Below are 17,018 nucleotides of genomic sequence, written 5' to 3'. Positions count from 1 at the left end.
TTAGAAACTTTAGATAAGGGCATGGTGCGCAGGCAAGCGGGGGAGATGCAGTATTTTTAATCATCTTGTCCTGAAGCAAAGGGAGAGTGCATAGATCCTCACAGTCAATCCACAGCAACACATTAATTTTTTTAAAAGAACTTCTGATAAGCTCCTAATTCAATTTCATGTATTCTGGCAATGCAGTCAACACAGCGCTATTATGTGGTGGATTTAAGGAGAAAAAGGAAAACTGGTAACTCATAAATTACTCCTTCCAGAGGCAAGGAAAAAAAACGTGTCTACTGAAAAGATACAAAAAACCCAACCCGATTCCCATACCTCCAAACAAACCACGAAATCACCCTCTCCAAAAACAAGTATACTACAGATAGGAAAGCTGCTCTGAACCAAATGTTAATTGCAGAAATTCCCTTTTAGGAACAGAACTGCTATTTGAGTACTCGGCATTGCTACTCAGGCTATATTGCCACAAGTAACTGAACTACTTTAGCAGCTCACCATGACGAAATGAGGGATCTTGGCCCCCTTTCCCTTCCCCCGTTCCCCTCTTTCTCCTCAGCTTCTGCTCCTGAACCTGTTCCTTATTTCTCCTTACTTAGCAGTGATGACCCTTCAGCAAGCATATTCAAATCCAACACAAGGGGGGGGTCGAGGAGGAATCCACAAAAAACACAACAACACACATCTCAAAGACTACTCAATTCCAAATTTTGCAGGGAGTATAGTCACATTCACTTGATACATAGTTGCTTTTCATAGTGACACTGTGTGTCCGATAGCAAGAGGTAACACCCAGCTTATTCCTTCTTTAATTTAGAGCAACCAAAAAGCAACAACACTGAGCCCAAACAAGCTCAAAATTCTTCAACAATATTATAGTGCCCCAATGAAATGCTTGCAATAATAAGTCCTGACACTTCTTCTATAAATTGAAAATTAGTTTGTTAAGATACTGTATCTCCATTGAAGTCAACACTAATCTACAACTGAGTGACAAAAAGATTTGCATAAATTCAAAGCAACTCCATTGATTCAATGCTACTATTTAATGCTATAGCAGAAGCAAGATGTTAAAACAAAGAATATTTACATCAGAAATTTTATTTGGACAAACTTTACTACTATTTATATTACCAATTTTACTAGAATAAACATGGTATAAACATAACTACAGCTTACTTTCTTAACACAGCCACATATGATTAGTTTAAAAAAAAAACCCATCCAGGAATGACTTCTGAAAAATTGGGAATACAGACTTCGGTAGTTGTCTGGGAGAAGGACTGCTATTTTTCATAGTGTAACCTTCTATTCATCACAGTATGACACATCAGATAAGGCTAAATAATATTTATTCAATAAAATAAGCATAGGGAGAATAGAGAGCTTGACTGCATGACAAGCAGCAGGAGGGCTGTTCTTATGTCCAGCACTGATGGACAAGGAAAGTCAATTGTTCAAATACTAAGAAAGATTGCACTGCAATCAGTTTCAGACAACTTGGTTGATTTGTGAACACAAGTGGCAATTATTTGGTTTCACATAACATTTCCTCCTTTTTCACTAATACTGGTGAGTGCCTTGGCCTTATGGAGGAGTACACTTGATATTTCAAAATTACATGAGCAATAAGTATGTTAGATCATGAAAAAAGCAACCTCCAAGAAGCCACTGACCAACACACACTACAACCCCTGTCTTCAGCAAGAAACCATAAGTCTTTTACATAGGAATTTTTATTTCTATCTAATGAACATACCATGCTTAATGTATTTGTATTACTGTCCAAAACTGTGCTATTTACAGAATTAAGATTAACAAACAGAGCAGCACCATAAGGTCAGATGCAGGAAGATGTAAAGATGCTCTTTGTTTTCAGTTTTTCTGCACTTCTGACAGGACAGACAGCGTTGTTTAAAGTAAATAAGCACAAAAGCTACTTCTATATAAAAATCAGGTAGCCAGGTATTTCTGAAACTAGAGATTCTGTATTGGTGAATTCTGACTTTGTATGCCAGACAAGCTTCCAAGACATTAATTCCAAAATTATAAAATCTAAAAGCAGAAAACATTGACCAGTCAAATATTTCCCCCAAAATGTATCTTCTTCTTGCTAGTGTTCAAAACATTTTTCCTTTAAAAGCTAAGCTTAAGTTTCCCTGAAGTAACAAAAGAAGGGGGACTGAAATAGGATAATATTGCATTTAGTCTGGGGATGGGGCGATGGCAGGGGCAGTGGCTCCTGAAAGCAGAAGAGTTACAGAAAAAAATGGGGGGGGAAAAAAAAAAAAAACACAAAACAAAAAAACACCTTTCCCATTTGGTCCTGTCATCCCTGCAAGTCTTAATTCCACTAAGAGAACTTCCCTGCTATGGAAGTAATTTAGCTCATTCTTCTAGCTAACAGTCCCAGGCTGTCATGCCAGAAATGGATTTTTGTGCATGCATCTAAGGAAAGCAACCTGCTGAGCTCTGCTCTTCTAGATTTTATTGATGAAATTTCCCTTAAAAAAAATTCTTTTAAACTGCTGCTTGATAAAATAAACTTCTTTCTTCATGTTGAAGTCCTAACTGTATGCCACTAAGTCAGGAGTAGCTAAATGGTAAATTTAAGTAGTTCTAATATACTGAAGCTAAATAAAAACCCTTACAAGTAAGAGTTAGGAAACTACAAACAGATTTTTGTTCAAAAACATACATTATGTCAGCCTCTCTGAAACTAATATGGCTTTAAACATAGATTCGAAAAAAAAGAAGAAACAAAAGATTAAAATCTAGCAAGATTTTAAAACAAAAAAAGGATAGTATTTCCTGATAGTTTTAAGTGTTCTCAAGTCCTAAAAAAACCCAACATCTCAGCTGGACTGTGGGTGCCCAGAGGCATTTACAACTGGATTTCCATGAACTGCTTTGGGCATTGTCCTGGGATTTATTTTAATTTCCCAAAAGTTTTAGTGTAAGAAAAAAAACTAGACTGCTTGGGAATATTTTAATGAATTACTCAAATACCCAAGTTCAATTATCTGATTTTATTTCCCTGCCCATAGCTTTCAGAGCAAAAATAACTATATGCAGGGTACACAAGACAGAATCCGAACACTTTCCAACACTGCATGTTCAAGCATCAATCATGCATGCATGCTTAACTTTAAGCTGCAAAAAAAACCCCACACAATAAGGATAGGGGTACAAGCTACTGTTCTATAGAATTCAGCTCTACTCAGCTTCCACATACTGTACTCTCTGACTCTGTGTATGAAAGTTACCAAACACCACTTCTGTTATTCACCACATTGTTAAAATGGCATATGGTTCATCAAATCCTTCCCTCCTCCTCCTGACCCTTTCTTCCTGCAAAACCGACCTCCTCTTACATAGAAGGAGCTCTGCCAAACAACAGAGACATCCATGCAGAAATATACAGAAGATACTGGCTAGGGATGCCAGCAAACACATGTCCAGGTTACTGCATCAAAAGAACAGGAACAACGTCCAGAGCTACAAAGCTGAGAACTCACACTCAGAAACACGTCTGATGTGGCCTTCAGAGCTACTAACAGCCCCTCTCATCTGGAGCTGATAGGTCAGTCAGAAGGTTTCTGCAAAGTATAATAAATGCAGACTTCCAGTCTAAACCCAGTTTGGCATGAATAGAATCTTCTCCAGGAGTATAAGATCTGAGGATGACAGACAGCCTTGGAGCCTGTATGAGATTGTCACTATGAAACTTCTGCCTCTCTTGCTTTCAGTAAAAAGAACAGCTCAAAGGTAGCTACCATGCCCCTTAGTGCCATGCCTTCAGTCCCTTTAACTAGTACAGAAGACACTCCAGACTCATGCCATTTCTCATTCAAAACAGGGAGTTTGATTTTATTAGAATTAATTCTGGAGCTTCACAGAATGAAGCAACTGTTTCTCTGACTTACTGTGTTTTAGTTAGTAGATTTTTTCTCCTTTTGGAAGCTGGATTGCAGCATCTCTCCACTGTCAATGTTACAAAGGAATGTCTAATTAGACAGAGTATTGAAAACAGAGCAGCAGCATGACCATCTCAACTGCACAACAAAATAGAAGAGATCTAAAGTAGGGAAAAATACTATGTTTTATGCAGGTTTAGAATAGAGCACTTGCGCAGCTTGAGAAATGCTGCAGACTGGACCATGCCAGTTTCAGACTGCACCATTACTGACCTCATTTAACTTGTCTTACAATTAGGCTGCAGGAGGAGTTGAACACGTCAGCTATGTTCTTCAGGAAACATAACTATCAGACGGCTTCAGGTTTCTAGTCCATGCCTACGGAGCTATTGTCCAAATAATTTTTTTACCCTAAAGACAGTGGCACATGCACATAAAAAAAGGAAACCCTGGAAACTTGCCTTTTATCTCCTTTAAAAAGTGCAGTTTAAAAATAAATATGCAACTTGTATTATTATTATTTTTAAATTTGTAGTAAAAGCAAACTTTTTTTAAGAATAGGTTATTTGATACCTTTGAATGCAATCAATTAATTATTAAATACCAATTAAGAAATGAGAACATCAATATAAGGACACAGCCCATAAAGAGATAGAAGAGCATTCAAGGGGTCTCCCCTCTGGTCTCTGGTAGAATCAGCAATACCTACACATCATTCCTGACAAATATTTGTCCAACACATTCTCAGAGACCTCCATCACGGAAATTGTAAATGTCAATATGTCCTTACCATGAGAAGTTTTTCTAACATCAGACTTAAGTTTTCCTTGCCCCAGTTTAAATCCATTTCTTCTCATCTACTCCACCACAGACAGAAAGAATAACCTCCTCTTTAGCACTCGTAAGTATTTGTTATGAAGACTGTGGAGATTATACCTGCTTCCTCCACCAGTCTTTTAATCTTTAAGAACACAACCTGAATTCATTCAAACTTCCCTCAGAGGTAAGACTTTAGAGCCTCTTGAGGATAATCACTGCTGCCCTCTGTTTCTCACCCAATTGTCCACTACTTTCCTGAAAAGCAGTGCACAAACCTAACCTAAGTATTCCAGCCAAGGTCTCACGAATGCTGAGCAGGATGGAGGGTGTGCAGGCTGCAAGCCTTCTTAGACATGCCAATGCTTATGAGGAGTGAACTCTTCACAACAGCGCAACAGGAAAGTTCAGCAGTTTTCACCTCTGATCTCTAGCAGTATAAATCTAGCAACAGAGTGTGGTTTGGGTCTAACTTCTGTTTCAGACATCTCTATCTCTCTAAGAGAAAGAGCTATCTATGAGCAACTGGGTATTTCTGCTAATCATTCCATGTGATTGAGATGATGAGAGCAGTGCTGCTCTCACTGACATAAATTCTTCCTCCCCTTTGTCTTATGTGATGAAAATGCTCCAAAGCTGGGTGAACTGACAAAGACCTATTTTTGACCTACAACACTCCAGACAATTACTCAGCTAATTAACCATGTTGAGCCTCTTAACCAAGTATGTATTTATATTTAAAAAAAAAAAAAAACCAAGCCACATTATTCCCAGAACTTTATTTAGATTACATTGTTTTATGCATCTTACTCTAATGTTTTCTACATTTACCTTTAAGTATACAAAATCTGAATATTTTTCAGGCTTACCTTTCTGTGTTCAATTGAAGGCTGTGGGATGACCAATTGAAATCCCAGCACTGCTAGGGAACTGAGAAGTCTGAAAAAGCAAATAGTGAAACAGAATTACCACTAATAAAAACCACACATCTACAACCTATTACAGGGCTTCATACCGCAAGAACATACTTAGACATTTAAATACCATTACTAACCAAAGCAGACTCACTAAACTGGATGAAATATTCTCATGAAGTTCTCTTCACAGCAGGCAATACCAGGTACATACATATAATACTTGTCTATCTATAAAGCAAAAGTGCACCAAATAAAATCCATTGATAGTATTTCACGTAACTTTATGTTTAAAATAAAATATTTTTGGCACTGCATATTTTAACACCTCAGCATGTGGTGTCAGACAGACATAAGCTTTGCAAGTTTTCTAAAGTGCTAAGTAAGGATTCACCCATCTGTGGGCTAAGTATGCTTCTATCTCTGGTTCATTTTACAGATGAACACTCCACCTCCAGCACACAGGAAACATGCAAAGAATCACCACGATTTTGCAGAAAATTGTTTCTTGCTCAGCTGCCTAACACTTGTGAATATTGAATAACCCCTAACGGGCACCAAAGACGGAAAGTAGCGGAGACAGCTCACCAGAGACTCAGGATAAGCAGCTAAGCATCACCCCATCCCCAGTCTTCAATCTGAAAGGAGTCATAATGGGAACCAAGCCCAATCAAACTTTATTCTGTCAAGCCTCACCACTGTAATTACAAGTTAGGCTCAGTTAGCTCCGTCTTTTGTTTCATATATAAGTTCGCTTCTGTATCTGCTGTTGGATCTCTCAGAAATAATGGTATCAACCATTTCAAACACACAGGAGATCTGCCAGGAATATTTAAGCTATCCTGAGGTAAGCCTCCAGCTTCAAATCAGTGTGCGGCAATTTAATTTTTTTTTAATGTTATTTCCCTCAGTAGCTTGCTTTGGCTAACTTCTCTGGACTAGGCGCTTTATTTGTCATGCTTGACGAACATTAGGCCTCCCAAGCTGCAAAAATAGGCTTCCCCAATTTCAGTGGGTTTGTTGCAGGTATTCTTACTGTGCAGAAAAGCCAAAAAGAACAAGTGCTCCTCAAAATAAGGCAAAATTTTCCAAGTGTACATGAACAGGTCAGGTACCAATTGCAGCTGATTGATGACTGTTTAACTCAGGCCTCTGTGTAAGAACCTTGCTGGTACAGCCCATGCTTTCACAGTTATGGCACTGTTTGGAGCCAAGAGCCTAGTTTAAAGCAAAGTCAGAATTTAAACTGCCAGCCTACCCAAGTGAGCTCACTGGCAGTACCAATCTCTGTTTAACTGGAGGGGCGCAAAGAAAAGCAAAGCGGTATTAGCTTTACTGTAGGAGCAGCAGGAAAAAGTTTGCTATTTAATAGCTTATTTAGGAACACCTCTCAGAGTTCTTCCTCTGTCACGCAGTGAGTATTAGCTCTCCATGAACAAAGCTGGAGGGTACCAAAATAGATTTCTTGCATGGTTGCTCTCCCGTAGTAGTTGTATTTTATGAAGGGCTATCATGGCCAGCTGTGGATTGTCCAGATAGGAATGAAAGTACTTTAGCCAAGTGATTAGTACTGGCTAGTGCAGTACAGCTCGTCTCATATTCCCAACTTCCCCACAAATTAAAGTCTGCAGAACAGCTTAAGTCTGGGACAGCTTGGGAGGAGCTATGCAGGGGGAAGTCTCAACAGGAAAGGTAACACAGGTAGTGTCAATAATATGCGACAGATACATTTTGATGTGAAATCTGCCCTAGCATATTAAGAGGGTGCCAGAATAGCAATTCAAAGATTGATGTCTGAAATTCACAAGAAGGAAGTTTAGATCAGAAGTGTTACTGACAGTATCTCCAGATAAATGACAAATGACGAAGGTCAACCTTTGTTCATGTAGCATCACAGCCGCCTGTTTTCTCTGAAACTGCTTGCCCAACTACAGAACTGGACAGACCAGCTTGGAAACAGCTGAATGTTTCCTTTGTCAGAAAAGCTGTTTGAAATCTCTTTCCTATGTTTGCCCATTGGCAAACTGTTTCAGGAATGCATAATATAAAACCCTGAATGAATTGCAGCACAGGTACTAAAACATGTAGATCAGTAATTTAAGCCCAGTGACTGTAGTTGTACAGCATCATCAAAAAAAGTAACTTTCCAAAGCTATATGCCATCACATCAGCACACATTAACAGATGCTATAAGCATAAACACTGAAAACTTCCTTATTTTACTATCACCAAAGAATGCTATGTCTGGTATGCATGTACTTTGGACAAGATTTTTATTTGTCCTCCTACAATACACACACTTTTAACACCAAAGCAAGAGACAACCAAATTGATATTTACTGCAGTATGTTAAAATCATATTAAATAAGATTTTAACACTTTTATTGCATCACTTACCTCAAAGAAACTATTAAACTGTCTACCATGATCCTTTAATGCAAGGTGTCTTGAAGCAAAAAAAACAAACAACTGTGGTACAGCACAATGCCGATCACACACAAATCCTACAAGAAGAAAAGAGAAAAACATTTAAGTGCTTACTCAGTATTTTCCAGGATGTCTATGAAACTGGATACAGACCTACATTAGTCATCCCTACCTCAATTTTGAGACTTTACAGCAACTCAAACTGGAAATCCATGAATGTATTGGACACACCCCAATTTTTGCCACAGGACATCAACAGTGCCAAAGTGCTTTGCTGAAAGGCTATGGGATACAAAAATCTCTATTTGATGCCCAAGGATGCAAATCTGATGTTAAACTTACTTGCCTTTTTATCTCACATTCCTCGTATGTCACTCATATGACAACGAAGCAAACAGCTTTAAATAAAGTCCTGTGTTAACAAAATTCATAGAGCTGAAACTGGGTTGCCAAATTCTGTTGAATAGCAATATTATTAATACATAATGCAAGGATCATCCTGTTGTGAGCACTTGTACGGTCTGCAGAGAAGAGCAGTGTTGTTCCCTCTCTATTAGAGATGGCAAACCCAGCCACAATGAAGTTAAATGCCTTGCCCACAGTCATGGAAAAAATCTGGGATTAAACAGCATTCTGAATACAAATTCAACTGATCCTTATTTCCAAATACTATCACTATATCACAACTACTGCAAATGCATAGTAGCCCTTCCAGACCTTGAAAGGGTTATTACCTAGGTAATCTCTTATTTGTCTGGAAACACTCTCAAACGTTCAGACATCAGGGAGTTTTTATTTTGGTAAATTTGTAATCATGTATTAGACACCTAAAATGCTGCACCAGAATTTTCAGGCAGGAAAGAGATCCTTGCAGTAAGGAAATACAATATAAATCGGGGTGGGGGGTGGGTGGAGAATGGGGGAAGGAGGGAGGACAAGAGGAAATAAAATATTAGGAATGAACCTATATCCATACATTTCAGAATTTGGTCAACCGCTTCTGTATCTTGCCATTTACAAGTGGTTACATGTTGAAATGCAGTGAAGTTAACAGAAACAAGAGAACATTGCTGTTCATAAAGACCTCTCAGTTTCTGTCAGGCAGCCAGATAATTAAAATCTGCCTAAAAAGGGACAAGACTTAGAAGAACTTAAGACATGTGCAGTTAGATAAACTACAGATCCTGCTGCTAGAAAATGTGTATTGTTTGCAGATAACTGGACAAACTAAACATTCCCTCCCCCCCATCCCCCCCCGCCCCGCCCCCAAAGAAAAATCAAAGAATAACAAATTTGTTTTAGGAAATCACAAAATACATCTAAAACTTTAAAAGACAATACCTCTTTTGTTATTGCTCAATCATTTAGGTTTTTTTAATGGAAGTTGAGTATTTGGGAAAGTATCATGACAAAAGTTCTGCATGTAACCGGTTTCACCTAGTCATGAGGAAGAAAGCATTAGGGCTCAGCTAAACACCATTCATTCTTTCTGCAGTTCCATGGTTGTCAGTAGATCTAAGAGGCTTTCTCAAACTTACTCACCGATTTCACTGCTTCGCTCTGTACAATGGTTTTTTAAAAGATGGGCGGCACTTCTGAAAACAGATTTTTAGTCTAGATTTCCTGCAGCAGTTGACACCATTTAAGCTTTTAGCACATAGTTTCATTAAAAGCTACATTTCTTTAAATGTTAGGCAAGTCCACATATACAGCACTAACACAATGCATTTAGACAGATCCCATAGAATACTATTTACTAACAGACATTTTGAATTGTGAAGGAAACAAATTACTCACTTCCTGCAACCTGACTCTTAATTACCAGTCATACTGCAGCAATAGTCCTTTAAAGTCTTTTACATCACTTACTGAAAATGGAGGATATGCAAGTAACATTGATTGTAATCAACAAGGTTTCAAGTTCTTATCATTCTGGTTTTTTCCAGATGTACTTTGTTTTGGTTTTTTTTCACTCCACTAATCTTTTTATCCAACATCCTTGTATGGAGGGACACAATTTTAGCAGACTATTGTTACAGGATACAAACTCACAGAAAAAGGAATGTGCACTCTGTAACCCACTTTGTAAACTGTACCTCAATTGAAAAGCAGAAAAGATACCATTATAGATCTAGTTTTGTGAAGAAGTAGGGGAGGGACCTCTAGTGTTTCTGGAGATTGTTCTTAAAAAGACTGCTTAAATTCCATTCATATGTTGTCAATTTTTTCATTTCATCTGTACCTTCATTGTCAATGGCAGGTTGCATTACAAACTCAGCTTTCAACAGCATTTCGATGCCTTTTCCAAGACACTTCTTACTGCAACTCATAGATACATTTCTTTTGAAATATCATTTGTAGCACATAGCGTAAAAACTGCTAAGCATCTACGCAACTTAAGAGCTTATTTTCAAAATTATTTAAGTGCTTAGGTGTTTACAGCCTATTGAAAAGAAATGTCGTTTTGGCAGTGGTGGTTTTGATACGAAAACGTGCAAATGTGACAATCATTTTCCCTCCAGAAGATCCAGGGCAAAATGAATACCTGAAATGGCCAGACAGTTAACACTAGGATTAAATAACATGTATTTTGGTGTGGAAACTATCAAAAGCCTGATGAGGTGTACTATGTGTTAATCACTGCAATAAGTTTTGTAAATTTAAAAGCCAAATTAACTTCTCACAAGGGGCTTAAAAGTACTATAGACCTACCTAGCAAAAGACTTTCTAGTAACCCTGTTTACAGCAGATTAAATATTAATATCTCAACTGGAACAAACCACACTCCTGTACTTCAGCAAGACTTTCTCCACTGCATTAAAATATTTGACATTTCAGCAATCTTCCCCATTTCACCTCCAAGTGGGATGAAAACAAAATCTTTTAAACTGGGTAGGGGAAAAAAACAAACAAAAAAAAACCCTGCACACCCAAAAAACCAAACACACCACACACACACAGGATGCAACAGAATTCAAACCCCCTCTCCAGAAAAACCATGGCACGACGATCAAAGGGAGAGGTGTTTCACTGCATATAATAAAATCTGCATCAGGTCACAGAAAATGAGACTGGATAAAGACTCTGATTAAAGTCTCCTCCCCTTTCACACTGTAAGTGGGTGATCCTAACACCTTCTGACTGCTGCTGCCAGTCTCAGTGGTTACACTACCAAGTTACAAGCTAATCATAACCATTCTGTGTCTTGCTGTTTACTGACATTTACTCTGACACTCTCAACATTACGTGCAGATTCTCCTTAATCGTCTCAGTCTAGCAGCCCACTTGCAGTGAGACATTGCAGCCCTTTGTCAGCAGGGCTCAGATAAGTGTCTAAGTGAAATCAGAAAACAAAAATACTGGTTTGTAATGGAGTTTTCAAAAAGCGGCAGAGATGGATAACAGCAGTAACTCAGAAAAAAAATAATCTAGTAGGCTCACAGGCAATCCCAGAAATTTGCTGAAATGGACACACAGTAAGATTTCTCAAAATTATCAGGACAGACACCACAGACACTGCACAGAAAGTTAAGAGGAACAAAGTCTACTGGGAAGTCAGTGAGATTTTCTCCTCGATGAATTAACTTAAATAAATGTCTTCCTTTAAAGTGGTTTGAAAATTTGCAGATAACCAATGAATTAGTTACCCTATCTTCTTAAATATCATGGGACCACTCATATGCAATTTTTTCATGTGACTATACCCTTTGTGTATTATATTTCACTTTCATGAATTCCAATGTGATTTTAGCATCAACCTATACTTCTTATAAATCCTGCCGAATCACATATATCCATATGCATCTATATACTAACTGTAACAGAAATTTCTTAACATGTACATATGTGCAGTACCTACTGAAACAATCTAAGACTATTTTAACTCACAACAAGGATGTGAGACACATCATGTAGAAATATACACTAACTCAACTAAGTTCAGAATTGCTCTGAGCTTTTAGCCTATTTTATCTTGTTGACTTAAGTATGTAGCTATATTTCCTTCAGTATTTATCTTTCTAGTTAGATTATGTATCTTGCCAGCTAGTGTCAATGGCGACTTGAAGTAGCTATGAAACTTGAGCATCATTCCAAAGTCATGCTTCCAGTGATGTGGAATTGTATTATTTAGAAAAAAATCATAAATAAATAATATTTAGAAATACTTGAAGAAAAAATATTTTACCCTTTAAGATTGCCTTTGAATCTGTTGCCTTGCACATTGATAAAGTATCTAATAGTTTAGTTCTTCACACCTATTAAACAATGTTCAATGCAAGTCCTTTGGATTGCATCCAAAATTCAATGCATGCAGAAGACTTTGATAAAGCACCTCACAGTGCACCAGGTTTAGCTACATAATTTGTTCATACATCCAACAGCTTGGACTGCAGCTGTTGACACCTACCACCAGAGTTTTAATCCCTTCAAATACTCATTAACTACATTAAAACATACACTTGTCTCTGAAAGCTGCATTACAGAGAAATCTAGCATTAGATCTGATGAAAAGTTCTGATGCTTACACAGAGCAAACATTTTCATTAAAACAAAAATTGCAGGTTACTCCACCTAACCCTGAAGGTGCCTCTCTGTTTTACTTTAAATGCTTTGAAAACTCTAAAGTTCTCCTTCTGGGTGTGTCCAGAACTAATGCAGTCCCAGGAAAGCTCAGTGCCTGTCTCCAATCTAAGCTTGATCAAGATCCAGAAGTTCTCATTTCTATGCCCAAAACTGCACAGAAAACCCCACAGTCCAGTAAGTATACTCCACAAACAACGTACATAGAGACATGATCAAGCCTCTTACATTCACAGGTGCAACTACTAATTGTCTTTTAAACATAGCCTCTGGCATCATCTGCTTTTGCATAACAGCTTGGTGACTCATGCCCCGTGATAGGCAGCCGTGACTCAACAGTCTCTGCACGAAGTGGAGAGGCACTCCCTTGTGCCTCAGGGCCACACCTTTTCCACTGCTTTACAGACTAATCTGGGTGAAGGTGCCTACATTTCTATAAAGTTGTGCTTCTACACAGAAGCACCACAGACCCTAAATAAAACAGTAGTTGTGAGGTTGAGGGCCATCCTGGAGAAGTCGGAAATTTTGGTCCCATTTCTATAGGTGTTTCTTAATTCAGCAAACGTTCCACTTCTCAAAGAACATTTTCAGCTCAGTTCTTTGGAAAGATGTGTAACCTGATTCTTTGGCATACAATTCTATAACATTTAATTGTCCTCTGAATATCTAGGACACAAACTGTAAGTTGGTGAAATCCAACAGTGACCATACACACATCATTTCCCAAAATATCCATTCACAAGATGCAAATTTTGGCTTGTAAAATATTGTTAAGCTGGAGGGCGCCACAATTGCTCTTCCTAGAAAGGTTAGACTAGATGATCTCTGAGGTCCCTTCCAACCTGTCATTGTGTGATTCTGTGAATTCAAACAATTTTGCTTTGGTCTTTGTTGAAGTACATATAATTTAATTAAAGATCTAACAAGGGTTGTGACATTAATCTTGTAAGTAAAGGGGAGAAGCAAGAAAGTGCTTGTTTATAGGTTGTAAGCTGCAGTCGTATTACATATTACTAGTAGGATTCATTTCTTGAATTTTTCCTCTAGATTAAATTTCTGTTAATCTTTGTTCACAACAGGTTATGTATTTACTGAATGTGCACTATTAATAAAAATATCATAAAAGTGAAAATAAAGAATCTGATCTAAAATTCACTAAAGACCCCTTAAACTCAATAATAAGCTTAAATATGGATCTAATACCATAGTAATAGGTTTGATAATCAAATAAAGTATATTGTGGCATGAGTTATGACATACAGTTAGTTAAGATCAATTGCAAAGGAAGCGTGCTGGAGTAGCAATGCTAAGTTGATTAGTAATTCTGATATGATTTATAACTCTCAAATCCTGAAAAGGTAGTTTATGTGGAGATCAGATTTATCCAACTTAAAGAAAAATTAAAAAAACCAAACACACAACCAGAAATCACAAAGTCAAATTGATTGTCAGAAAAATTGAATAATTGTTTTTTATTTCTTTGAAATAATAACACAGAAAGATTACTTTCTCAAGATTCAGGCTGCACCAAAACTGACATTTTCAGTCTGATTTTGCCCCCTCCTTCATCTTTTTAAAAGTATTAGTTAATGCTCACAAACACTTACTGCATTTAAAGTTCTCATGTGTGGTTTCCAGGCGGAGGACAATTATGCAAAAGGTAAAATGAATCACAAAACCAAGATCACATAGCTGTCCAAATTGACAGATTCTTCAATGTAACTATGTGGAAATTACTGCAAACCTATCCTAAGGTCATTTCAAGATTTCAAATTGACAGGCTGTACAATTTTAGCCAAATACCTGGCATTATTTTTAAAACTGTGCTTAGTAACTACAATTTTTAGAACAATGATTTCTTACAATGACACAGTAGATGGACAACCTCGTTTGTATCTGAACAATGTTTTGCCAAGAAATCACAACTCAAATTACATTTTTCAGTTCTTGAATCTACATTGTCTTCTACAGCAGCCAATTTAGAAAACGTTATTAAGCTCCAGATTAGGGTCCTATAGATCTTCATTAGGTCACTGACCTTTCCCTGACTTTTTTGTATTATTTTCTACAGACAGTCTAAAGTCAGGATAACATTTTCCACAATTTTCTATGAAGTAGTAAAGACAGATACTATATTTTACTGAAAAGATCCCTCAACTCTTCAAAATCTTTTGTAGGCAGAATAAAAGGAAACTAGACAATACCTCCAATAAACAGAGGATAGACCAACTGGTTGCAGCATGTATTTAGTATTCTATTTTATGCAAGTTAATTGGTATTACTGCTTACGGGATGGATACAAAACACACACTCCTGTATCTATAAGGTATATTTTAAAAAGCCCAGCACTAAATTAACAAAGCTAAGTCAGCCAAGCCACATAGCGGTTGGGTTTCTTACCTTCCCTTCTCTCTCTAAAGAGTCTGCTGCCAGAATCCTGATACCAGCTTGACACTATTCAGTGATTTCAGGAATTCCATCTCTTGCCATAGTTGCTTTGTATCACCAGCGCAGAACAAACTGGATAGACCTTACATAAAATGAGTATATAAGGACCTGAGCAATTCTGTTCCTGTCTGAAAGTACTTACTCAATGTTCAACTAGTATAGTCTACTTGTGTCATGGAAATGTGGCTGCAGATTTCCTTTGCTCACAGATCCACTAATAATCATTGTACACACAACCGTTAAGAGCAGCTTGTGCCACACTTAAATCAGCTCAGAGAACTGAAAGAACTTCTAGCCGTTTCAGCATTTGAAAACTATGAAAGGTGCCACTTATCACAACTCTACATATTAGAAACAATCACCTCTTCTAAGAAGACACATTCCATATATTTAAATAAGTTTGGCTCTCATTTTAAAGGACTTTTTTGCTACAACCTGAGTATTCCAGACCAAGGATGTAGAAGGGACTGCATATGTAAGCAGGGGTGGGAGATTACATGGTAAAGACCCCTTTCATAAAACTATCTTTCTTTACCTTTCCATAATTCTGATCAATGTTAATCTGAATATTGATATTGAAAGATATGGAAAAAGAAATGGTTAACAGCCTAAAATGTCAGGTGGAAAAATCTGACACCTCTATAAGCACAGATTCAAAATATAGGTGAACCCTTCATTGTTATGACAAGCAAGAGAAACAAACTTGTATGAACTTTGATATGATTAAACAACTACAGTCTTGCCTACAAAATGAGCAGTAAGAGCACAAATTTATTTTCAACAAGTTACTGTTCTAAATACCTTTCTACCAAGTGTAAGTACCTAGAGTGGTGTTTTATATTTGGTTCATATACTGCTTTTGAGACCCCCTCCACATTGTGGAGACTCAAGCAAAACCCTGCTGTGACTAGTAGTTAGAATGCCCTGGCTAGAAATATTAATTGAGAGAGGTAGTATATACGAAATGTCAGTTTCCAAGTCTATTTAGTAAAAGTCTTAACAATACTGATATTGCAAAGCATATAACTGCATTTCAGAGCAACTAGGAACACCAGAAATTTCTTAGAGCCTCTTTTAGCCATCCTAGTTTCTTTACCTGTAAATATGTCAAAGGAAAAGAGCTTTTCTTATGCTCCTTTCATGACTTTCTTAATTAAAACTGTTTTCAGAACAGAAGGTGTGTCTCTGAAATCAAAGAAAAGCTTCTAACTTTCAACTTAGTTGGTGTTTTTTCAAAAAATAGGCTTGCAACTGTGTTTAATTGGAGTTTATATCAAGTAGTAGATGATGGTTCTGAGGACCTACTGTCTTTTGCATGAAAACCAAAGACCCACCAGCCTCACTCAGAGAGTTATAACACATCCTATCTGAAAAGGTCATAGAAAACAAGTATTTCAGCAAAGCTAATTGAAGGCACATGTACAAGGAAAGTAACAAGCAACGTATTTCAGCAGTATAATCAGCTACAAATAGCTGATTAGTAACACAGCTGGAAGACACCCCTCTCATCAAGTAAAAAGCACATATATGACATAATTACCGTGCAGTTAGAAGATATGTTCCTTTTGCAAAGAGGAAATATTGGTTTTCTGTCACCTGTTTAACGAGAACATCTGTCTAGCACAAGTCTTGTTTTCATTTTTGTGAACCACTTCCCATGAGAACTAACATTTGCACTATTCAATAAACATTGTAAATACACACACAAGCATCAATATCCTCCACATATTAAAAAAGAAACAAAATATTGGAGGCTGTGCTTCAGAGAGTAAGGTTTTTTTGGCCTGAGTATTAGACAACATTCACAACATTCAACAGCATACATAGGTGAAGATCAAGAAAAAATCAGTGTCCCTGTCAAGGTACTACCTGAACACGTGCAATCTCAAAGTATTAGCTTTCACAAAGTTAC

At 37.3% G+C, this 17,018-nt stretch overlaps 1 protein-coding gene across 2 annotated transcripts in view; it reads right to left on the bottom strand.

Annotated features, from left to right (window-relative positions):
* The window catches only part of THSD4 (thrombospondin type 1 domain containing 4), a 349,965-nt gene that overhangs the window by 320,173 nt on the left and 12,774 nt on the right, over positions 1-17,018 (bottom strand). For both annotated transcript variants that reach the window (XM_075100208.1, XM_075100207.1), the window contains exons 2-3: positions 8,048-8,154; positions 5,606-5,675 (exon numbers count right to left, since the gene is read on the bottom strand). In XM_075100208.1, the coding sequence (XP_074956309.1) occupies positions 5,606-5,675; positions 8,048-8,076 (99 nt within the window). In that variant the 5' untranslated portion in view covers positions 8,077-8,154. The remainder of the gene's footprint in view (positions 1-5,605; positions 5,676-8,047; positions 8,155-17,018) is intronic.

This window comes from Phalacrocorax aristotelis, chromosome 7 (assembly GCF_949628215.1).
Source record: "Phalacrocorax aristotelis chromosome 7, bGulAri2.1, whole genome shotgun sequence".
Taxonomy (NCBI): domain Eukaryota; kingdom Metazoa; phylum Chordata; class Aves; order Suliformes; family Phalacrocoracidae; genus Phalacrocorax; species Phalacrocorax aristotelis.
Note: the sequence above shows the minus strand (reverse complement) of the source record. Positions and strands in the feature narration are given on the sequence as shown.